This window comes from Euphorbia lathyris, chromosome 2, assembly GCF_963576675.1.
Source record: "Euphorbia lathyris chromosome 2, ddEupLath1.1, whole genome shotgun sequence".
Taxonomy (NCBI): Eukaryota; Viridiplantae; Streptophyta; class Magnoliopsida; order Malpighiales; family Euphorbiaceae; genus Euphorbia; species Euphorbia lathyris.
Window position 1 is genome coordinate 50,194,803 of NC_088911.1, and position 25,335 is coordinate 50,220,137.

The window sequence follows — 25,335 nt, forward strand, 5'->3', positions numbered from 1 at the left end:
TCCATGCCTCGTTCCTCCTCCGACTTCCCTCACCCGGACTCGACCCTCGAGGGAGATGCTCCGCGTCAAAATCTATAAATGTCTGGAGAGCTATTAAAAGACATTGAAGGAACGAGACGGTTAAATTTGTTTCTATCCCCTTAGCTTTAATGATGGAAGTTATAGGAAAGCTATATAAATACCAGAACCATAGGAACTAAATGCACACATTCATATACAGATTCTAAAGCTTTTAAGTTTATTCTAATTCTTTAAAGTTTTCACTAACTTTGGCACCGGAGCGTCCCCGTCGAACCCAACGGCACCTCACATGAGGAGATTCCAACCAAAGGAAATTTTCACAAGTTATCATAAATAAATCAATAAATTGCAATCTCAAATTGGCAAAATGGGATAAATAGCCCTTAACTCATGCATATATATACACATATGAACATGTTTCATATCTAACATTGTTCATGAAAATATGAATTTTCAGAATTTTAATGAAAAGTAATTGTTTCACGAATTTACAAGTAGATAAATCTAGTATTTTTGGTCCAGAAAAAATGATAATATTCGAAAATATTTTGGTTCGGTTTACGGGACAAGTTAGACAAGATCTCATTAGCCAGACCAAATCTCTAGATGAAGATTCTAGAATCCCTTTATCTTAATTAGAATAGTTTAGTTTTATTCTAATTAGGAATTCTAAATAAGATAGAGTTATCTCATACTGTATTGTCGGGGCCTCAGAGAGTATTTACCTTTTCAACAAATGTTGTTTTGGTGGTAACATGGCTGTGAAAGTTGACATCCGTAAGGCATTTGATATTATGGACTGAGGGTTCCTTATGTATGTTCTTTGTTCCTTCGATTTTACTAATCAATTCAGATAGTGGATTAAGATTTTGTTTTCCTCTGCCAAATTATCAATTGTGATAAACAATGTAGATAAAGGATATTTTCCTTGCTCTCAAGGAGTTTGTCAAGGGAGATTCACTTTTCCTAATTCTATTTTGTATCGTTGAGGATTTTGTTAGTAGGTTAATATATGCTAAAATTGATCAGGGACAACTCATGCTTTGATCCTATCTGTAACTTTTCCTTCTCATTTTTTATATGCCGATGACATTATTATGTTCTTCTGTGCTACGAAGCGTAATGCTAGAGAGGTGGACAATATTTTTAATCTTTATGGGAAGCTATCAGGCCAAATTATGAACAAATCAAAGTCCAAATTTTATGTGGGATCTTCCATGCCCAATCGAAGCGCGACAAAACTCAATCACATTCTTGGTATCAACACATTTGCCATCCCATTTATCTATTCTTGTGGCAGCCCTAAACGGCGATGGTTGCAACCTATTGTAGATAAAATTTGTGGTATAATAAGGGCTTGGAAGAGGGACTTCATATCGATGGTCGGTCGTCTAACCCTAGTCAAGTTTGTTATTTCCAACTCTTTATTGCATTCCTCCGCAATCTACAAGTGGCCTCTCTCGCTGATTGATAAATTGAACATAGCAATGAGAAACTTTATTTGGTCAGGAAATATGTCAAGCTGCAAACTCATCATTGCTTCATGGAAATCCTAATGCAATCCGATCAGTGAATGATGCATTGGACTGCACAAAATTGATATAATGAATGATGCAATGCTGTAGAAAATGATTTGAAATATTTTGCAAAGCGATCATTTTATCACAACCCTCCTCCATAGCAAATTCATCGCTCAAACGGGCTTCCCTCGTGGTTCAGGCCCCTCATTAATGCTCTGGCACTCGCTTAAACACAATCTTCGGGTTGTAAAAGATAAATCATTTTGGGTCCCTCACACTAACTCTATTCTTAGTTTTTGGACATGAGAATGGATCAATCCCACGATCGCGAATCAGGTACATATCCCTGCGAACGAATAACTACATTTAATAGGCAACGTTTCGGACATCACAATTAATAATACATGGGTTGATGGTTTTCTAATTCCTTTCGACATCTCGACTGATATTCGACAGATTTGTATCCCTCCGGAGGATACTGATCAATGCTTATGTCGTTTAAGTAATACAGTAATGTTCACATGGATCCTAATGACCAAATGAATTTGGTCATTCACCGTTAGATCTAGGCTGATTAAATCTAAGCCTTAAGATACTTTGAATCTCCACCCTAGAATTTTAATCAGCCTAGATCTAACGGTGAGTGACCAAATTCATTTGGTAATCAAAGTCCATGTGAATACTACTGATTCTCACAAATGTTGAAGAAGTATATGCGCCTCACTCCGAGTTTGTCAGACATGCATAAGTTAGATCTCACCAACTCAGCTCTGTGTCCCTCAATTCTTCTTCACGCTTGAGACTTTATTTTTCATTTTTTCATCTCTAGCAAGTCACCAATTCTAGCGACTTCCTAGAGATTGAGGTGTCGTTTGGTTCACGGAATGGAATAGAATAACTATTCCTTAAGAATAGAATAGATGTTCCTTAAGAATAACTATTCCTATGTTTGGTTAAAAGAACGAAATAACTTGCAATAACTAGTTTTGTAAGTCAAAATACATTATCGCCCTCAAGTGTAATTTCTTAGTTATTTTAAACTTTTAATTGTGATAATAAATTATTCAAATACATATATTGGTTCAGGGCAAATATGAAAAAGGAAAAGAATACGAAAAAAATAAAAAACGAAAAAAATAAAATAAAAGCGGAAAAGGGTAAAAACGTGAAAAATATATAAACGCATTAACACGAAAAAACACGCAAAACATGAACACGCAAAAAAGGGTACGAAATGGTAAAACGCAAAAAAAAACGTAGAGACATGGAAAGCTGTGAAAACATGAAAATTTATAAAAATGCAAAAAATAGAATAAAAATGTAGAAAAAACTCGAAAACACAAAAAACGCTAAAACACAAAAAATGTGAAAAAATGTGAAAAACACGAAAACGTTAAAAACACAGAAACCTGAAAAAATGTGGAAACAACAAAACATGAAACTGTTAAAAACACGAAAACGTGAAAACCCCAAAAAGGGAAAAATGTAAAAAACACGAAAACATAAGAAAATGTTAAAAACACAAATAATGTGAAAAGACGCTAAAACACGAAAACATGAAAAAAATGTGAAAAACATTAAAAAAACGAAGATGTGAAAAAAATAAATGTTAAAAACACACTTTTTCATGCTTTTCGTGTTTTTCACGTTTTCTTGTTTGTTCATGTTTTCGTATTTTTCGCATTTTCGCGTTTTTCACATTTTTATGTTTTTTGCGTTTTTGAAGTTTTCGGATTTTTGTGTTTTTTCGCATTTTTGCGGGTTTCACATTTTTATGTTTTTCGTTTTTCCCGTTTTTTTATGTTTTTCATGTTTTTTGCATTTTCATGTTTATCGTGTTTTGTCACGTTTGTTTTTCACATTTTTTCATTTGTATTTTTCGTTTATTCACGTTTTTTTGTTTTCTCGTGTGTTGCGTTTTTGTGGTTTGTAACGTTGTCGTGTTATTCACTTTTTCGTGTTTTCATATTTTTCGCTATTTTTTTCATTTCTTAATTTATCTGTTTCTATCCATTTTCAGGTTTTTTTTTTAAGATATAAATTATGAGTTTGGTAAAATTGATAAGATTTGAGAAATTTGTTAGAAAATAATTTTAGAAATGAATGATGATATTGATTTTGAATAGTTATTCGTAGGTTGAATCAAGAAATCCATACGTTTTGGAATACACATTCCATGCAATGATTATTCCACACAAAAAAAACCAAATATTGGAATAGGAATTCCTTAGGAATAGCTATTCTATTCCTTTCGGGCTCGTTTGGTTCGCAAAATAGAGTAGGAATAGAATAGCTAGGAATAGAATAACTATTCTTAAAGAATAGTTATTCCCACATTTGATTCAAATTTTTGGATGGAATAGTTATTCCATGGAATCTCTATTCCTTAATTTCATGGAATAGCTATTCCTAACATTGTATTTTTTGCAATTTACAAAATTACCCTCAATTAAATTCTCAGCTTTCTCTCTAGCCAATTTTCAAATCCTATAAGTTTTGACGAATCCATAATTTATATCATATAAAACATGAAAAATATGAAACACGAAAAATGTGAATAATTTAAAAACGTTACAAACACGAGAATATGAAAAAACAGCAAAAAAACTGAAAACGTGAACAATGCAAAAAAACACAAAACATGAACAACGCAAAAAAAGTGGCAAAACACGAAATATACAAAAATGTGAAAAATACAAAAAAACACGAGAATGCAAAAACGCAAAAAATGCTAAAACACAAAAACATGACAATACATGAAAAACACGATAAATATGAAAACAAAACACGAAAACGTAAAAAACACAAAAACATAGAAAAACATTAAAACATTAAAAAGTACGAAAACATGAAAAAACGTGAATAACACGAAAAAATAAAAAAATGCGAAAACGTAAAAAAGAAAAAAACTAAAACGTGAAAATGCGAAAAAACGAAAAAATACAAAAGAACAAAATAACGTGAATAACATAAAAACATGACAGAATGTGAAAAATAGGAAAATATGAACAAACGTGAAAAACAAGAAAAAACGTAAAAAAATTCCAAAAACATGAAAATATCAAAAAACGTTATAAACACATTTTTCACATTTTCGTGTTTTTTAAATTAATTTTTTTTCACATTTTTGTGTTTTTAACGTTTTTCGCTTTTTTTCACATTTTCGTGTTTTAACATTTTTTATTTTTTGTGATTTTCGCATTTTTTGTGTTTTCACGTTTTCGTGTTTTTAACAAATTTTCACGTTTTTTTGTGTGTTTTTACGTTTTTCTGTTTTCCATATTTTTTAGGCGTATTTTTAACGTTTTTTACATTTTCGTATTTTCCACATCTTTTCACGTTTTTTGTGTTTTTGTGTTTTTTTACATTTTCTTATTTTCATGCGTTTTTTCTATTTTTGTTTTTTCACAGCTTTCCATGTCTCTACTTTTTTATCGTGTTACCATTTGCATATTCTTTTTTGTTTTTTTTCATTTTTTGCGTGTTTTTTTTATATTAACCTCTTTATATGTTTTTGGCATTTTCACCATTTTCCACTTTTATTTCATTTTTTGTTTTTGTTTTTGTATTTTTTTTTGTATTTTTACTGTTTTCCACCTATCTTTTTTTGTGTTTTTACAATTTTTTCGTTTTTCATGTTTATATTGTTTTTCATTTTTAATGTTTTTTCTATTTTTTTGTGTTTTTCCGTCTTTCATGTTCCCATTTTTTTGTTTTTTTTATATATTTCTTAAAATAATATATATGAAATATTTGAAAAATTTATAGTAATATATTTGAGGATAATGTTGTCTTTTGAATGAAAAAATTATCTATTCCATTCTATTTTATTCCACCAACCAAATATAGAAATAACTATTTCTAAGGAATTTCTTTTTCATTCTTTGTTATTTTATTCATCTGGAATAGTCATTCTATTCCATTCCATTGCATTCCGCGAACCAAACGATACTTAAGAGTAATTTAATCATTTTAATAGTCTTATTAATATTGTATTGGTTTTGAAAAAAAAACTTCAAAGGATATTAAGGACCCGTTTGTTTTATCTACTGTTTGTTGTTGCTGGTTGCTGTTACGGTTTGCTGTTTACTGTTACGATTTGCTGTTGTTGTTTGCTGTTGGAAAAAGCTGGTTTTTCAAAAAGCAAAGATTCTCTGTTTTTGTAAAAGGCTGATTTTTGGATGTAAAAGGCAAACAAGAGATCACTAACCAAACACATAATGCTGCTTTTAAGATGTAAAAGGTAAACATGAGGTCACTAACCAAACACTTAAAACTCTCAATTTTAAAGTGAAAAGACAAAAAAGAACATGAAAAGGAGCAACCAAACACCCCTAACAAAACGGAGTAATATTTTTCTTGGCTTAATGCTTCTCCAGCCCCCTAACTTGTACAAATTGGTCATTTTACCCCTCCAACTCATCTAATGTCCTATTTACCCCCCTTAACTCCATAAAAATGGTATTTCTCACCCCCTTAACTTGTCCAAATTTGTCATTTCACCCATTCTCAACTAATCGAATATCCTATTTACCCCATTAACTCCATAAAAGTGGTATTTCTCACCACTTATGATCATATTTACCCTCTTAACTCCATAAAAATGGTATTTCTTATCCCTTTATAGTAGTAAAAAAAAGTTGAAAAGAGAAAGAACGAATAAAAAATACAAATAACAAGAACATTAATATAAACAAGTTAAATACATTATATGTAGGGATAATGTATCAAAATAAGCCTATGATTTTTGGGGAAGTATCAATTTAGGTTCCACTTACAAAATAGCATAAATATAGGTTTAACGTTTACAAAAAGTTATCAATTTAGGCTTCGATAATGAATTGTAAGAGGTGAAAAATACCACTTTTATGGAGTTAAGGGGGTAAATAGAACATTTTATGAGTTGGGGAGATAAATGGACAAGTTGAGGGGGTGAGAAATACCACTTTTATAGAGTTAAGGAGATAAATAGGACATTCGATGAGTTGACAAGGTAAAATGACCAATTTTGACAAGTTAAGGGGCCGGGGAAGCATTAGGCCATTTTTCTTTCTTTCATCCCAACGACTTATCAACTTAAAGCAGTTTTTTTTTTCTCTCTACTTAATGGTTTGCTCCCTGCTTTCAATTGACCTAAATTACAAGTGAATCCTTACTTGCAACCATTAAAATTGGTTTAAGGGATTTGATTGGAGATTTTGTGCAGTTTAATGTTACCTACTTAAAGGAGGAAAAAGCAACGCTAGTTGGTGCAGAAAGAAATAGAGAGATATTATGGGCAATAAATGAATGAAGAAGAAAAACGTCCTTCCTTTTCAGCCATTATTGAGGTCGTTAAACTTAAAGCACACAACACAACCCAATAATCATCGAACAGGTCCCCTTTTTTCGGTGGGAAGACTCAAAATCTTTGTGCTTTTTTTTTTTTTTTTATAAAGGATTACAATATTTTTGTAGGCCTCTCTTTCTTCCATTCCATGTACATAATCATTGTTCATCTGGCTCCTTCCTTATTAATTTAATAATTAAACAGTTATGAGTTAGATGGAAGGTCACAGGTTTCACAAGATCAGCCAGCAGAGCACCCAATTAAAATAAGGCATATTGCTCATAGATTAGAGAAATTGTCAAATTGATGTTCGATTCCAATTGAGACTAAGACAAACAAGTTACTGCTTCCAATATTAGGTGGCCAAACAGAACCCACAATGATAATGATATTCTCGATGTGGGAAAAACACTTTTTACTCCATTAACCTCTTTTTTTAATGCTCTCATCTCTCTCTCCACTTACTTTCACTTTCTTCTTCTTCTTCTCTGTCTAGTTGCAGCCATTTCTGAGAAAGATTTGTAGAAATGGGCACTATGGGTCCGTATAAAGACCATTCTTCTTATCCTTCTCTTACCAAGAAGCTCCTTCCATGGACTTTTTATGCTATTATCTTCTTTGTTTTATTTCGCTTGTATTTTTATTCATGCCCTTTTCTTCACTCTGATCACATCATCATCTCCTCTCCCTCTTCGCTCTCTGTTTCTCCTTCTCTAGGTACATATTCATTCTCAACTTCCAAATATGATCATATTTTTTGCAATTTCATGTAATTTCATTTTTTGTTTTCAATTCCAGAAAGGGAAATTGCGGAGGAAACTGCTTGTGACTACACAGATGGAAAATGGGTACCTGAAAAGGAAGGTCCTTTATACAATGGCACAAGCTGTGGCACAATCAAAGAAGGCCAGAACTGCCTCGCCCATGGCAGACCGGACTTGGGCTATCTTTACTGGAGATGGGAACCAAAACAGTGCAAACTTCCAAGGTTTGATCCTATCAAATTTCTTCAACTATTTAGCAATAAGCATTTGGCATTTGTCGGTGATTCCATGGCTAGGAATCAATTAGAATCACTTCTTTGCATGCTAGCTACTGCCTCTCCTCCTAAACTCGTGTATAGAGATGGTGAAGACAACAAATTCAGGAGATGGTATTTTGCAACTCATAATATCAATATATCAATCTATTGGTCACCATTTCTAGTAAAAGGTGTTGAAAAATCAAATTCTGGTCCAAATCATAATGAATTGTATTTAGACCAAATTGATGAGAGATGGGCAAGTGATATGAATGGATTTGATATGATTGTGCTGTCAATTGGGCATTGGTTCTTACATCCAGCAGTATACTATGAAGGAGATTCTATACTAGGTTGCCATTACTGTCCTGGTCTTAACCACACAGAAATTGGATTTTATGATGTGTTAAGGAAGGCAGTAAAAACTACACTCAATACTGTAACCGAAAGAAGAGGAAGTATTGGGAAGAGGATTGATGTAGTTCTTACTAGTTTTTCACCATCACATTTTGAAGGTGATTGGGATAAATTTGGTGCTTGTCCAAAAACAGAACCTTATAAGGAAGGAGAGAAATCAGTTGAAGGAATGGATGCAGAGATGAGACAAATTGAGATTGAACAAATTGAAGCTGCAAAGATAAAGTCACTGCAATTTGATAAGGTGAGATTAGAGGCATTAGATGTTACTAAATTATCAGTAATGAGAGCAGATGGTCATCCTGGACCTTATATGTATCCATTTCCTTTTGCAAATGGTGTAACTGAGCGTGTGCAGAATGATTGTGTACACTGGTGCTTGCCAGGTCCAATAGATACTTGGAATGAGATATTACTGGAGATGATTAAGAGATGGCAGAAGAATCATCAATCATTAAGAGAAGAATAAAATTGAGTGGTGCTTATTGCTCTTTAAGAAAGACAAAACGGAGGGAGACAGAAGACAAGAGGGTAAATGGTGCCAAGGATACTGATTTTTTGTTTTGATTGAAATGTATAAATGATATAAATGAGAATTTGACTGCATTCCCTACAATTTTAGTTCTTTGTGTTTTTGTCTGTTTGTATGTGTACATATTTTCATAACATTCATTTAGCATATTATCCAATCTTTTCTTTGTTGGAAATGTGTGTTTCTTGAATACACAAACATCACTTGAATTGATATTCAATCTGGTTAGCTTGGGAGTTTTCCTTCATTGCGAGCTTCTTCACAAGTCTTCAACTACTCAACTCAACTAACACACAACAAGTCTTCATCTTTTACTTAATTATCCACATGGAATGGAACCATAATAAAATTACAATTAAAGTGAGAAAAAAAAACACCGCTACTCTCAAAGTCAAACAAAAAAGCTTTCTCTTTTTAATCTATGAGTTGAGTGAGGGGGACCATTTCTTAGGCTAAAAGGCTCACATTCCAAAGGATCCAAGGCAACTTTTTTAAAGATTTGGTTATCAAGAGACAATTGGAGGAGAAATAGCTATTTTGTGAGTATAATAGCATCTCTAAAAATGTGTATCGTTTTAAAATCCAATATCAAAATTATCTAAATAATTGACATCGATAGACGAGTATGTAAAATTGAAATATAACAGAACAAACTAAATTTAGCTAAAAGAAAATAAAAGCAACAAATAATGTGACTGGACCTAAATAGTAACAAAGCAAAGCTAGAAAAGGGATATCTAACAAGGATGGATAGAAAAAAAGGAAGAAGTTTTGGATCGTGGGAGGAGCCTTACGACTAATTATTGTATCCTTGTAAATCTACAAAATAACATACACTCTATTAAACATTGTTTACAATAGTGTCCCGATGTTAATGATAACGCTAATAATTCTGCCGAGATCAACCCAACGATATAAACTCTTTTTAGGACTAATCCTACTTCTTTAAATGCAACTGAGAACAACCCAACTAATCTATCCCTGTCTTCACAAAATTTGATTAAGTGAGGTGCTAATTGAGGCAGTTGAATGGGTTGCCTCAATTCATATTGATTTGGCCCAGGATGGGCCAAAACTTAGACCAATTCTTTACCAATTTTTCTTAATCCGTTAAGGACCAAAACAATGACGTTTTGGTCCTTAACAGACCAAAAAAATCCGCAAAAGTCACACATGTACACATCAACCTTTCCTTTTAATTTATTCTTGAGCAACCTCCCTTTTATCTTCTTTGACTTTTTTTCACAACGGCTTTTTTTCTTTAATTTTTTTCTCTCTCTCAAGGCAAGATTCCAAATTGAGGTTAGTTTTTTTTTTTGTCTCTTTTAGTTAGTATTTATTAAATTATTATGAACTTTATGTATTTTGATCTAGAATTTAAATACTTTGATTGAGTATTTGGTAAATTGGCGATTTGATCTAGAACTTTGATTGCGTATTTGATAAACTAAGGATTTTATATTATATACTTGTTATAAATTGTCATCTTCCTGAACCTGTGCTTAAAGATCTTGATAAAATTAACCGTAGGTTCCTGTGGGGGGAAGCTGTGGAGGGGAGAAAGATTCATCTTGTTCCTTGGAGTGAGGTTTGTCAGCCTAAAGATTTGGGAGGGCTGGGCATTAGGAAAGCCAAAGATAATAATAAAGTCTTATTAATGAAACTCCTGTGGCGGATGTGGCAGTCTCCTTCAGCTCTGTGGGTCCAACTCTTATGCGGGAAATACCGGAAGGATAAGGTGTTTGGGGGGCCTAAGGATAGAGTGGCTAATTGTTCCTTTCTATGGAAAGGCATTAGTGCAGTTTTTGCTGAATTTTGTTCTGGGATTGGGTGGAATGTGGGAAATGGCAGGTCCATCAGATTTTGGAAGGATATTTGGGTAGGTAAGAAGCCTTTATTGGAGATTTGTACTTCCTTGCCTCCGATGGACATTCAGGACTGGAGGATTGCTGATGTGGTGGATTCTGAGGGTGAGTGGATTTGGGATAAATTTGAGTCCTACCTCAGTCTGGAATCGCTCCTTATTATCATAGGTGTTCGCATTAGTAATCAAATTAAGGACAAGGATAGTTACTGTTGGGCGCTGACTAACAATGGGGCCTATTCGTGTAAATCTGCTTTTCAGACGTTCTATCAGGATTTGGATTCCCCATCCCTTGGGGTGTGGAAAACGATTTGGGCCTTAAAAGTATCGTACCGTATTAGAAGTTTCCTGTGGTTGGGGACTAGGAATAGATTGCTTACTAATTCGGATAGAAAAAGGAGGCACCTGGTGGATTCTGGAGCCTGTGGCAGATGTAGAGGGTTTGAGGAAACTTTGTGTCATGCTCTCAGGGATTGTGAGAGAAGTAAGGAGGTTTTGAGGAGAATTCTCCCTAGGGATGTGCTACCTTCCTTTTTAGTCCATTCTGAAAATGATTGGTTTGTTGATGGAATTAAAGGGATTCTTCTGCCTGAAAATCAAGGTGTCCTTCTTTTTGTGGTGGTCTGCCATTAGATTTGGAAATGGAGGAACGAGGAGATCTTTGGAGGAGGAGTGGTGTCTCAGCCTAATGTCCTTAAGTTCTTTTCTAAGAAGATTAGTACCTTGGTTGAGAGTTTTGTTGATGACCCCTTACCTAGGGATGTTCAGAGGAGGGAGGTCAATCTTTTAGGCTGGTGTAAGCCGAGGGAAGGGGTGGTTAAACTCAACACTGATGGTTCTTGTCTAAGAGACGGGAGAATTACCGCAGGAGGGGTCCTTAGAGATGATGGTGGCAGGTGGGTTTCTGGCTTCTCTCAGAATTTGGGTATTGGATCTTCCTTTTCTGCAGAGCTTTGGGGGATTTTCTCGGGCTTGAAACTTACTAAGGAGCTTGGGGTGAAGAAGCTTCTTGTTGAATTGGATAACCAAGAAGCGATTAAAATGATTTCTGAGGGCAACGCTGTTTGACGGAATAACCTGAACATTATTAAAAGCATTAAGAGGATTGGATCCTCCTTTGAGTCTATTAGGTTTGCTCATATTTATAGGGAGCAGAACTGTGTTGCGGACCGTCTTGTGATGGAAGGGCACTCTAGTGTGTTGGGTCTTTCTATCTTCTCTTCCCCACCGGTCTTCATCTCTTCTTTGATCTTGGAGGATGTGGTGGGGGTCAGTTTTCCTAGGCTGATCCCGGGTTGAGCGGTTTTTTGTTTTTGTTTTTTCTTTTCCTTTGCTACAAAAAAAATTGGTGATTTGATTAAACATAATTTGTTTACACGTTAGGAATCTTAAAGATGAAGAAACATTTTTCTACATTAGTGCCTAATAAAAATCTGATTGAGTCATCCTCTTCCAATATTAATTTCAGACCTATTGAGCAAGAAAGTGATAAAAGCACTAGTAAGAAAGTGATATTTGGTAATCCGGGATTGCATAAACAAATTGATACTTACCATAGTGATATCAGAGATACATTGAGGAGACGGTATGTGGCTAAAAGCCCTTATTAACCATTCGAGCATAATTTTCCATCAACTTCCATTGGCGGGCATAATAGGAAATTTCAAAGTAAATGGTTTGAAAATATAAGTGACAGAATATAATGTATTTAAGGATATTACATATTGTTTATGTTGCTATTTTTTTGCCGGTGGTAAAAATATGGGGATAGTGCATTTACACAGACGTGTTATACTAACGGGAAAAAAGCCTTAGAAAATTTTGTTGGTAACGAAGGAGATCAGAATAGTACACACGGTTATGTTAAACAATAGTGGTTGCAATACCAAAATAAAAGGGAGAATATCAATTATGTGTTATCATCAAAATGTTCGGCAATAGAGGTTGATTATCGTTTTTGGTTAACAACAGTTGTACGTTCCATTCAACATCTTTTGGAGGAAGGTTTTCCTTTTCGAGGACATGATGAGTCTGTAAACTCAATACGTCAGGGTCATTTTCTTGGACTTCTCAAATATACTAGTGACCTTAGTGAAGAGGTAAGGAAGGTAGTAGATTTAAATGCTCTAAGAAATAATCATCTGACTTCTCTTTCAATTCAAAAGGAAGTTATAGAAGCTTGTGCAACTGAGATGAGAAAACGTATTCTCAATGAGATTGGGGATAAATTCTTTTCTCTTTTGGTTGATGAGGTCCGAGATTGTTCAGTAAAGGAGCAAATGACTATTGGTTTAAAATATGTGAATAACCTTGGAGAGGTGATCGAAAGGTTTATTAGAGTAGTACATATTAGTGAAACTACTTTAGAGTGTTTAAAACAAGCTATTGATGATTTTTTTTTTTTTGCTAAAATGAATTATTTTGAATGAATTTAATGGCTTCTTTTATTCTTTCCTTAGCCTTTCTAGGTTACCTTTTTTTTTATCTAGAATTATCTTTCTGATTATAAACCCAGTCCGACCAAATAGGGTTGTTTCTCTTTGTCTCTCTTTGTTTTTTCTTTCTATATACTAAGAACATCAGTTACCCCTTTATTTTAGGGATTTTTTTTTGTCTTAAATATATAGAATGGTAGTGAATTACCCTATAAATATATTAGTTATCTGTGAATCATTGGATTATAGAGTTTCATCCAATGATAAATGACCAAATACAAATAGATCTTAAGGTCCATGTAATCGGAACTCCATACTTACTAATTAGTTTTTTTATAATTACATTAATTATTCTTAAAAATATATATTAATAACATAATTACTAATTAGTCTTTTATAATTATATTAATTATTTTTTTGCTATTAAAATTTTTATTACAATAATTAGTAGTATAACTTTTATTAATATTATTCATTTTTACTATATTATAAGATTAAAAAAAAAAGTAAAAGTGCTAATTTTTATTTCTCATAAAGAAAAGTGTTAGTTTTTAAGTATTTTTTGAAGTTGGATTGGATTTTAATTGAGAAATTTTGCTAAGTAGTTCGAGAGTAATACATTTAATGAGTCAATTAATGCTACATATATACATTTTTTCTTTACACAAAATCTTGTGGATTACTAAACCAAGCCATGATTTTCTACCCCTAGCCCTATGAAAAGACGAAATTACCCTTGCAATAAATTTACTAATTTTTTCAAATTCCCAAAACCTCTCAAAACCTCAAAACTCTCTAAAATCTAATCCGGACTAATTTGGTAAAGAAAAAAAATGGGAAATGACTAATGATACGTAATTTTGTTCGAAAATATGTTTTATTTACGGTTGTTTATAGTAAAATCGAATAATTTTTAAAATATCAATTTTTCAGTATCGGGACATGTGAACAATATGCCTCCACCACTAGTAGAGGCATATGAACATCACACTCCACCACTGGTGGAGGCATATTGTTCATATGCCTCCATCAGTGGTGGAGTGTGATGTGTTGGTCCCTTATAACAGTGCAAGTATAGTTCCAAGGGGGGGTTAGGAACTATTTAAACTTTTTCTTAAGTTTGGGCAAACTTCTTTTCTTAAGAGAAAAGCTTTTAACAGCGGCGCTGAGTGATCAGTAAGATACTGGCTTAGTCAACTGGTGACTAGGTCAGTTTCTTGACTTGAGTCAGGAGATAGCACTTAAAGTCTATTCCTGAGCTCAGATGTTCGATGCGCACAACTCAGCTTGACCTTTTTTACTTGGTCAGTTTTGGTTATTTAAGCAAGCAATATATATAAGGATTTTAAGGTAAGAAATACGTTACTCAGCAGATTTATCCAGGTTCGGCTTCTTCTAAGCCTACGTCCTGTCCCCGGAACACGTTCCGAGATTTCAAATCCTCTACTGAGCTCTTTAAAGGTAAAGCCTCAAACCTTTTACAATCTTAGCAACTGAGTATAACAAGAGTACCTTCCTCTATACCTCTACTCAATCCTAATCTCTTGCTGAGTACTATAACCGAGTACTCAGCCTCTCCTTTCTAATCTCTAGAAATGATAAGTGTTTGTCCTAAACAATGATTTGCTAAGACACCTTAGATGATTAAATAATCACTCTAGACTTTTACACAAAAGATATTGAATGTAGTGTAAGATTGCTTTGCTTTTTGCTTGCAGAACTTTGCATAGAGATTTGGTCAGCGTAATGGCTTGATCAAGTTCTGTAAGTTGAAAGCTTCTGATGGCACTCTATTTATAGAGACGTCTGGGCATCGGTCATTTCGAATTTCGAAATAACCGTTGGAGGGAAACGGCTTCCTGTTGTTGTCATCCTGACTTGCTCAGAACTCTCGGCCAATCAGATTAGTATATCTTCTGTTTTCGGTCAGCTCAGCAGACTGTCTCTCCTTTTATGGTAAAGTCAACTGGACAGCATACTGTGTCGTCTGATCTTTACCCAAAGAGGAAATACTTTGTCTGGAAGTTTTCCTTAGCCAGCTGCTGTCTTGTACGTTTGTCGAGTCTACTCAGCAGCTTCATCTTGAAGTTGTTCCCGAAGGTCTTCTAGATCCTTCTTTCGCTGAGTTGCGTTTTGTCCAAAACGACAACGTTTTGACAAACGCGGGCCGACTTGTACTGAGTTGTTTGACTTGGGCTTTGACACTTGTATTGGGCTTGGACCTTTTAATTCTTGTGTCTTATAAACAATTTAACTCAACATTTGAACAAACACATTAGTAGAATAAATCAAAGCATTTAAACTTAGTGTGTTTAGAATATGTATTTCAATTGTACTTAAACAATTTTGTCAAATCAAAATTATGTGGAAATGTGTTTCAACAAACTCCCCCATTTTGATGTTGGCAAAACTATTCAGCGAGGAACTCAGTATTGAGCTCCCCCATGATAGTTGACCTATTATACCTAGCAAACTCCCCCGTAAGGGTTGAGCTACTGACTTAGTTTTACTCTAAACATTTACAGGTTTAATCGAGTAAGTCTAAGGTCAATTTTCAAATATAGGTCAGCTTATATAGCATATTCTATTTACTCAGTATAAAGCGGAAGGTTTAAACATTTAGAGTGCGCTGAGTAATTTATTGTTCAATGAGTTCTTAAAAGACAATGTTTTATAAACACATAGGTCAATGTCAAACATGTTATCAGCATTTGATTCAATCAATAAGTTTCATAAGTGTTAAACATAGCTGATTTAATTGAAGATACATAATGACTCAGTACATAGCAATATATATCATAACTCAGGAATAGAATGAAGGATGCAGATATGATATATTGATATCGGTAGTCAGTGTTTACAACAAAAACTTAAAGACAAGGCATATAGATTACATCGTACTTAGTCTATACTGAGCTAGCCTATTTCTATTTCCTTTTCTTTTGTTGGGACTGACTAGACCCATGCTGCGTTCTTGCTGGTGTTCTCGCTTGTTTTTTCTCCCCCATTTTGTCAGCATCGGGAGGAGGAATCCTAAAGCTGTCGGTTAAGACAGCCCTGGTCAGTTCGTTGGACAGCGTTTTAAGGCGGTCAGCGCTTTCATTTACACCATCAAAAATGGCAACTCCCTGTCCGGAGACTTCATCGGGTATATTGAGCTCGGCAGCGCTGATCATACTTACTATGAAAGCTTCAGACTTACCAATCCATATAAGTGCATCAGTCAGTCCAGCAATGACTTGATGAAAGGTTTTGAGAAGGTAGGTGTCAAAGTACTGACACTGAACATTTGTGTGACGGATGTGATTGAAGGTTTGCCTTGTGATAGACAGCATCTCGTTTTGTTTCATTTGGTCAGTGTCCATCTCCTGCTTGTTCAGATTTAGCAATCGAACAGCTTCACCAATTTGCTCCACTAAGCACTAAGAGTAAGAGACCATTTGCTCATTGGTCTTGAGTTGCTCGGTGTGAAGCTGAGCAAAGAGCATCTTGACCTCAGCAGAGGTTGCATAGACTTGGTTCGCAGCTGACAAGTTTTGAACCTGTTGTTGTAGAGAATTCAAGTGTTGAACGGTTGTCAGCTGGATCTCAGCCAGCTTGGCGATGGCGTCCTGCTTAGCTTGCTGTGTTTGATAAGTGATGATGACGTTCAACAAGTCCTTGAATCCCTTAACTTCGTTGAGAAGCTGAGTGACCTGGGAAAGCTGAGTAGTCTCAATAGATGAAGACCCAGCAGCAAGAGGAGTGGATTGTTGAAGGTCTTTGATCAATGCTTACACTGAGTCAATTATCCTTTTGCCGGACTCAGTGGCATTCAGATAGCTTTGAGAGCCTTCAGTGACATCAGTGTGACCGGTAGGAAGAGGAGTCAAAGGAATGACATGGTCAGTGACTGGAAGTTTTGTTCCAATCTGCACTTGAGATTCTGGTAGAACTGAGGCATCGGCAGATAGATGAGTTGGAGAAGTAGCAACGCGAATACTATCAGTGCTGACGGGGGCGGATATGTTTGGAGTCAGCACCATGCTTGGAATAATATCATTTACAGTAATCGGCTCAACTTGACTGGTTGAGTTTGCGGAAGCACTTAAGTCGGCATGTTCCTGTTGAGAAGAAACAGAGGCTTGCTTTTCGATGGATGCCGCAGGCTTTCTACCAACAAATTTGAGTTTTAGGGCAGAAGGGTCTTTCGTTGGTTGTTGAACGGCAAAGGTAGGAGATTCTCACTGACTTCTTTCTGACTTGCCTTGATGAGTTTTCTTCTTCAAAGAGGAGTAGGAGGATTGTCAGCTTGAATAGACTCTCCTGAGTGAGAAGGAGAGGTTTCTTCCTGATCATGATGAGGGAGATCAGTTTGCTCTTGGACTTGATCAACAGTGTGTTGGTCAAGTTCTTGCTCTTCTCCAGCAGCCAACCCAGTATTGGTGTGCTCAGCTGTAACCTCACTGGTTGTTTCCTCATTGTCCTCAGCGTCATCCTGACCGCTGGTCTCGTCTTCTTCGTCTTCTTCTGAACTGTCACCATCTAGTTCTTCCTCTACTTGGGAGATGAACTGATCATCCAGTTGTACCTCTTCTCCCTGTTCTTCAGACACAGTTCCTAAACACTGTGTGTAGTGAGAGTCACCAGACACAACAATGTTAGTAGGGATAGCATCAAGGGGAGTCAGTGTGGAGGACTTGTGCTTCTTCTGAGATTTCTCATTAGTGTCCTCAGTTTCAGGCTCATCTTGCCTGCTCCTTTTCTCAGCTGACTTAGCAGCTGACTTCTGCCTCTTAGCTGGAGACTCAGCATCATGTGAGGTAGTCTCAGCAGCTTTTCTTTTTCGGGAAGCTGGGGCCTTAGTCCTTCTTCCTTTCTGTGGGACAGCAGTTCCCTCAGCAGCAACTTTACCTTTCTTCAAAGGCTGACCGAACTTCAACGCTCTCAGTGAAGCTGCTGTGATCTCAGATCCTCTAGCTATTTCTTCATCGGTCAGGTCTACCTGATGATCAATGAGGATCCTGGTGATGAGTGATCCTAGCCTCAGCGTGCCAGTACTACGTTGGAAGCCAACGATAAGGAATACTGGCATGTTGATCGGTTTGTACGTCAGCATATGCCAGATAAAGCATTGTTCGAAGTTCGTTGCTGAGGTAGTGCAGTTGATCTTCGGATAGATAAAGTAACTCAGTAGATAATGAGCCATCTTCTGGTGCTGACCCATAGATGAAGCTGAGACTTCTCCTGAGTGGCCCTCAGGTTTGCAGAAGTTGACCTCGTACCCAGTACCATCCTGATCTCCAAATCTCCTTAGCCTTGCTCCCTCAGTTTTTAACTTGAGCAAATTCCCTAGGTAGAGAGGGTTGATGAAGATGGTTTTCTTTTTCACCACGGTTACCAGGTAGTCCTGGTTATCATTGGCAACGCGAAGGTTGTGGTAAAACTCCTTTACCAGGTCAGGATAGGTGTGATCCCTAATTGAAAATAGGTCAGTCCATCCATTTTGGGAAATCCACTCACAGAAAGGTTGTTCAGATTGGACGAAAGCTTCAGATACCCATCTTGAGGGTTCAACCTTCCATTCTCGAACGTTTTCAAAGACCTTTGAGTAGGTCCTGACTTTTTCAGGCTTTCCTTTACCAGAGGAGGTTTGGCCAGTTTTTCCTTTGCTCGGCGAGGTGACCTTGGTGGATTCTGGCACAGAGGTTTGCTTGGAAGTTTCATCGGAGCTGGGCTTAGAGTGACCAGCACCAGAGATGTTGAAGGTAACTTTAGTCATAGTTTTGGAGAAGAAGGTATGGAAATCTTAGAGAGAGAGAGTGTTTGGTGAGAAAGCTTTCTTTGCCTTAGTGATTCGATAATCGTAAAGAATAAAAAATGGGGAATTACCCATTATTTATAGAGGTGAGGTGTGGTGTGGATTTTATCGAATCCATGTGTCAGTTTTGCCTTGGGATTGTCAACCGACAAAGATCCTGGCATTTATGACACATACGGCGTATACGTCATCCTAGAGGCTATACGCGTGCTATTGCATTTATTCTAATGGATCTAACACTCAGCATTTAGAATACTAAGCGTTTGATATTCTGAGTGGCCAGTATTGCATAAACGAATGATTTCTAAGTTTAAAACTAACTTACTCAGTGTGCAGGTTTACTCAGTATTTGCTGTTCAATTAATTTCAATGAGCACACAACAAAAACAATCATTCAGCATAGTAATTCACTCAGCATGCATATTCATTTAGTTCAGGAATTTACTGAAGAGGATTAAACATACCAACAACTTCTCTCAGTATGCTGAACTGCTCACGGGCCAGTGGCTTCGTGAAGATATCCGCAAGCTGCTCGTCCGTTGGGACAAAGGTTAGCTTTATCTCACCTTTGAGTACATGGTCTCTAATGAAGTGATGTCTGATGCTGACATGCTTCATTCTGCTGTGTTGAATTGGGTTCTTTGAAAGATCAATTGCACTTTTGTTGTCATATTTGACTTCAATTGTCTTTGTTTGAACACCATAGTCTTCAAGCTGTTGCTTAATCCATAGGACTTGAGCAACACAGTGACCAGCAGCAATGTACTCAGCTTCAGTGGTAGACAAGGCTACTGACGCCTGCTTTTTGCTGAACCAGGATACAAGACAGCTTCTTAAGAAGTGACATCCTCCAGAGGTGCTTTTACGTTCTAGCTTATCCCGTCCATAGTCAGCGTCAGTGTATCCGATGAGTGTGAAATCATGAGTATTGGGATACCATAAACCTGCGTTCACTGAGCTTTGCAAATATCTAAGGATTCTTTTTACAGCAATGTAATGAGATTCCTTAGTGTTAGATTGATATCTAGCACAGTAGCATACTGAGAACTGAATATCCGGTCTGCTTGCTGTTAAGTAAAGTAGAGAGCCTATCATACCTCGATATAATTTGCTGTCTACTGACTTACCATTCTCGTCAGCGCATAGGACAGTGTCAGTGCCCATAGGAGTGGATATTGGCTTGCAATTTTCCAAATCATATTTCTTTAATATCTCCTTGGCATATTTGGCTTGACTGATGAAGATGCCATTCTTTCCTTGTTTAATTTGAAGACCGAGGAAGAAGTTGAGTTCTCCCATCATGGATATTTCAAACTCAGTCTGCATTTGTTTGCTAAACTCCTTGCATATTGATTCATTAGTTGCACCAAATATTATATCATCAACATAAATTTGGGCCAGCAGGGTATCTTTACCCTTTCTCTTAATGAATAAGGTTGTATCAGCTTTGCCCCTGACATAATTTCTAGTCAGCAGGAAACTGGTCAGCCTCTCATACCAAGCACGTGGTGCTTGCTTGAGGCCGTACATAGCCTTTTTGAGTTTGTAAACATAGTTTGGGAATTTAGGGTCCTCAAAACCTGGAGGTTGATTAACATAAACCTCCTCGTTTATAACTCCATTAAGAAATGCACTTTTGACATCCATTTGGAATAATTTAAAGTTCATGTAAGATGCATATGCACATAATATCCTAATAGCTTCTAGCCTTGCCACTGGGGGCAAAGGTCTCACCGTAGTCAATACCTTCTTGCTGACTGTAGCCCTGAGCTACAAGCCTTGCTTTGTTCCTGACTACATTCCCTTGTTCATCCATCTTGTTCCTGAAGACCCATCTTGTTCCAATGGTCTTTTGACTCTTTGGATGAGGCACTAGCTCCCATACATCGTTTCTTCTGAATTGATCGAGATCCTCTTGTATTGCGTTCATCCATAATTCATCTTCCTCAGCATCAGCGAAGTTCTTAGGTTCCTATACTGAGACGAAGGCTACATTGCTGAGGTACTTCCTAAGTTGATTCCTCATCACCAGGGTATTCCCAGCAGAATCAAGGATTGCACTTTCTGAGTGCCCTCTTAGAATCCTTATCTCTTTAGGTAGATTTATGTCTTGTGCTGTCTGTGTTTCAACAATCTCTGCAGAAGTAGATGGGTCAGTAAAAGTAATCTTAGGTTCACTCTTACTCTTGGTCAGCCTTTTCGTGAATGACTCAGTAGCTGGTTCTTGGTCAGCGGTTACTGAGTGTGGATCATCTTCGGTCAGCGGCTGGTATCTACCTGCAGGGTTAGTTTCGTCGAACTCCACATGTACTGACTCTTCTAGAACTTGAGTTCGCTTATTAAAAACTCTGTATGCTTTGCTGTTTGTTGAGTAGCCCAAAAAGATAGCCTCATCAGCTTTTGAGTCAAACTTTGCTAAGCTATCTTTGGTATTTAAAATAAAACATTTACAGCCAAAGGCACGAAAGTATCCAATGTTGGGCTTTCGTCCTTTCCAAAGTTCATAGGGGGTTTTCTTTAATATAGGTCTAACTGGAGCCCTATTAAGAATATAGCACGCTGTGTTAACAACCTCTCCCCAAAAATACTTTGGAAGCCTATGCTCATCCAGCATTGTCCTGGCTATTTCAACCAGAGTTCTGTTCTTCCTTTCAACAACCCCATTTTGTTGAGGTGTTCTAGGAGCAGAAAAATTATGGTCAATGCCGCTGGCTTCACAGAATTCAATAAACTTTTGGTTTTTGAATTCTCCACCATTATCGCTACGGATGTGAGCTAATTTTAGGTCTTTATCATTTTCAATTTTTCTAACCAAATTTGAAAATGTCTCAAAGGTCTCATCCTTGCTGGTCAGCAAGATAACCCACGTGTACCGAGAGAAGTCATCTACAATGACCAAGGAAAATCTTCTTCCACCCAGACTCAGTGGCTGGACTGGACAGAAAAGATCCAAGTGTAGTAACTCTAACGGACGCTTAGTTGAGACAATATTTTTGCTGTGAAAAGATTGTTTGGTTTGTTTTCCAGCTTGGCAAGCGTGGCATAATTGATCTTTTTCAAATTTAAGTTCAGGCAGTCCCTCAACCAATTGCTTTCTTGCTAGTTTGGCCAGGAGGTCCATGCTTACATGACCAAGTCTCTTGTGCCATAGCCAGGAATTCTCTTCCTTTCATACTAAGCACACAGTTTTTGAAAACTTTTTCTCTAAGTCTAGCATAAAGACATTATCTATGCGAGGGGCAGTTAAGATTAACTCATTTGTTTTACCCTCGTATATTTTACATCCAGAAGCATCAAATATAACTTTTCTCCCATTGTCACATAGCTGAGCTACGCTGAGTAAGTTATATTTGAGTCCGCTGACTAGGGAGACAGATTCAATAGTAGGATTACCTCCAATGGTTCCTGACCCTACTATCTTACCCTTCTTGTTGTCTCCAAAACTTACACTTCCTCCTCGTTTACGCTCAAACGTGATGAACTGAGTTTCATCACCAGTCATATGCCTCGAGCATACGCTGTCAATATACCACATCTTTGACTTCTCGGCACATCTCAGGCTTACCTGCATTGTAACTAGTTACTTTTAGGTACCCAATTCTTTTTGGGTCCTTGCTTGTTAGGTGCAACAGGTAAAGCATCATATTTTATTTTATGGCGACATACTTGGACAGTATGGCCATTCTTTCCACAGAAGTCACAGCTGACCTTCTGTTTAGGATGTTTCACTGACTTGTCAGCACCCCAGTGCTGAGCGTGCCAGCACACCTTAGTGGTGTGTCCTTTCTTCCCACAAAAGTCACACTGGACTTTTCGCTGGGGATTCCATCTCTGCCGAGTACCTTGGTACTGAGTTCTCAGAGGGATGTTTCTTTTATTTGCAACCATTAGTTGGTTCTGGATGGTTGTGACGTCCTTTCTCAGTTTCTTTGAAACTGATTGGACTTCAGAGACAGACTCATGTATGATCTTCATGTTATCATGCAGAGTTGAATTGTCCTGAAGAAGGAATCTGAGGTCACTCAGTTTGACCTCTTCCACTTCATCACAGCGCCTGCTGAGTGCTCTAACTTTCTTATTACACTTCTTGACAAGTGTGTAGAGATCACTCAGGGCATTAACCATATCGTTTCTGAGCTGGGGAAGAGTAATTACCTCATTTGATTGCTCCTCGTCATCTGATGCGATGGATAGGTCAGCATGCTCAGAACCGCACGGCTCAGCAAGTTCGTCAGCCATGAAGCATATCTTCACTGACTCGGTGGCTTCAGTTTCTGTAGATGAAGACTCATCACTGTCGTTCCATGTAGCCACCATTGCCTTTTTGCCACTCTTCTTGTCTTTCCTCAGTGTGGGGCAGCTTGACTTAATATGGCCGGTTTGATGGCACTCAAAGCATGTAATGGGCTTTGAGCTGTCCTTTTTGTATTTCCTGTCGCTTGAGTCAGCCTTATACTTATCAAACTTTCTGTAAGGCTTCTTAGAATATTTGTCATTCTTCCTGAACAGCCTTTTCATCTTCCTTGTGAACATAGCCATCTCCTCATCATCAGTTGAGCTCCCGTCAGTGGAGTCAGCTTTCATAACAAGAGATTTCTGCTTCTTGTCTTCAGATTTTTCCTTCACCTCGAAGTTTTTCATAGATATCTCATGGGTCAGCAACGAGCCGATGAGTTCGTCATATTTGTAGGTGGTTAAATCCTGAGCTTCCTCAACAGCTGTCTTCTTTGCTTGCTAGTCTTTAGGAAGACTCCTGAGTATCTTTTTGACTTGTTCTTCCTCAGTGAAGATTTTCCCAAGTCTCTTGAGCTCATTAATGATGTTGGTAAACCTTGCATTCATGTCTGAGATGCCCTCATCATTGTTCATCTCAAACAGCTCGTACAGTCTCATCTGCTGATTCACTTTTGACTCCTTTACTTTATTGGTTCCCTCGTAGGTGACTTCCAGCTTTTTCCAGATCTATTGCACCGACTCACAACCTGAGATTTTATTATATTCTACAGCATCGAGCGCACAGTGAAGCATATTGATAGCCGAAGCGTGATTTTGAAGCTTCTTAAGATCATCCTCTGTCCATTTGGCCTCAGCTTTTACAACTGTTTGGCCAGCCACAACTTCGACAGATACAAATGAGCCTTGAACTATAGATAGCCAGGCACTCATATTTGTAGCCTGAATGAAATTTTTCATCCTATTCTTCCAGAAGGTATAGTTAGACCCGAAGAATAGGGGAGGCCGAGTGATGGACAGCCCCTCAGGCAGTATTTGAGTTGTTTGGTTTCCTGGGAGAAACCGAGTACTATTTTCGCCCATGGTAGGGATCAGCTTAAGGTTGTTAGACCTTTTACAGAGAGCTTTTAGGCTCTGATACCACTTGTTGGTCCCTTATAACAGTGCAAGTATAGTTCCAAGGGGGGGGGGGGTTAGGAACTATTTAAACTTTTTCTTAAGTTTGGGCAAACTTCTTTTCTTAAGAGAAAAGCTTTTAACAGCGGCGCTGAGTGATCAGTAAGATACTGGGTTAGTCAACTGGTGACTAGGTCAGTTTCTTGACTTGAGTCAGGAGATAGCACTTAAAGTCTATTCTTGAGCTCAGATGTTCGATGCGCACAACTCAGCTTGACCTTTTTTACTTGGTCAGTTTTGGTTATTTAAGCAAGCAATATATATAAGGAGTTTAAGGTAAGAAATACGTTACTCAGCAGATTTATCCAAGTTCGGCTTCTTCTAAGCCTACGTCCTATCCCCGGAACACGTTCCGAGATTTCAAATCTTCTACTGAGCTCTTTAAAGGTAGAGCCTCAAACCTTTTACAATCTTAGCAACTGAGTATAACAAGAGTACCTTCCTCTATACCTCTACTCAATCCTAATCTCTTGCTGAGTACTATAACCGAGTACTCAGCCTCTCCTTTCTAATCTCTAGAAATGATAAGTGTTTGTCCTAAACAATGATTTGCTAAGACACCTTAGATGATTAAATAATCACTCTAGACTTTTACACAAAAGATATTGAATGTAGTGTAAGATTGCTTTGCTTTTTGCTTGCAGAACTTTGCGTAGAGATTTGGTCAGCGTAATGGCTTGATCAAGTTCTGTAAGTTGAAAGCTTCTGATGGCACTCTATTTATAGAGACGTCTGGGCATCGGTCATTTCGAATTTCGAAATAACCGTTGGAGGGAAACGGCTTCCTGTCGTTGTCATCCTGACTTGCTCAGAACTCTCGGCCAATCAGATTAGTGTATCTTCTGTTTTCGGTCAGCTCAGCAGACTGTCTCTCCTTTTATGGTAAAGTCAACTGGACAGCATACTGTGTCGTCTGATCTTTACCCAAAGAGGAAATACTTTGTCTGGAAGTTTTCCTTAGCCAGCTGCTGTCTTGTACGTTTGTCG

At 37.1% G+C, this 25,335-nt stretch overlaps 1 protein-coding gene across 1 annotated transcript; it reads left to right on the top strand.

Moving 5' to 3' along the window:
• The first annotated feature begins 7,125 nt into the window (after positions 1-7,125).
• LOC136218147 (xyloglucan O-acetyltransferase 1) lies at positions 7,126-8,924 on the top strand. Its single transcript, XM_066004907.1, has 2 exons — positions 7,126-7,587; positions 7,669-8,924. Exons 1-2 carry the CDS (start codon positions 7,398-7,400, stop codon positions 8,775-8,777), a joined length of 1,299 nt encoding a protein of 432 aa, XP_065860979.1. The 5' UTR covers positions 7,126-7,397; the 3' UTR covers positions 8,778-8,924.
• The last annotated feature ends 16,411 nt before the right edge of the window (positions 8,925-25,335 follow it).

Bases quoted from the DNA above. Each gene is read 5' to 3' on its own strand.
- LOC136218147 (XM_066004907.1), top strand. From the start codon at position 7,398: ATGGGCACTATGGGTCCGTATAAAGACCATTCTTCTTATCCTTCTCTT. The intron at 7,588-7,668 runs GTACATATTCAT...TTTCAATTCCAG, and splicing joins CTCTGTTTCTCCTTCTCTAG to AAAGGGAAATTGCGGAGGAA.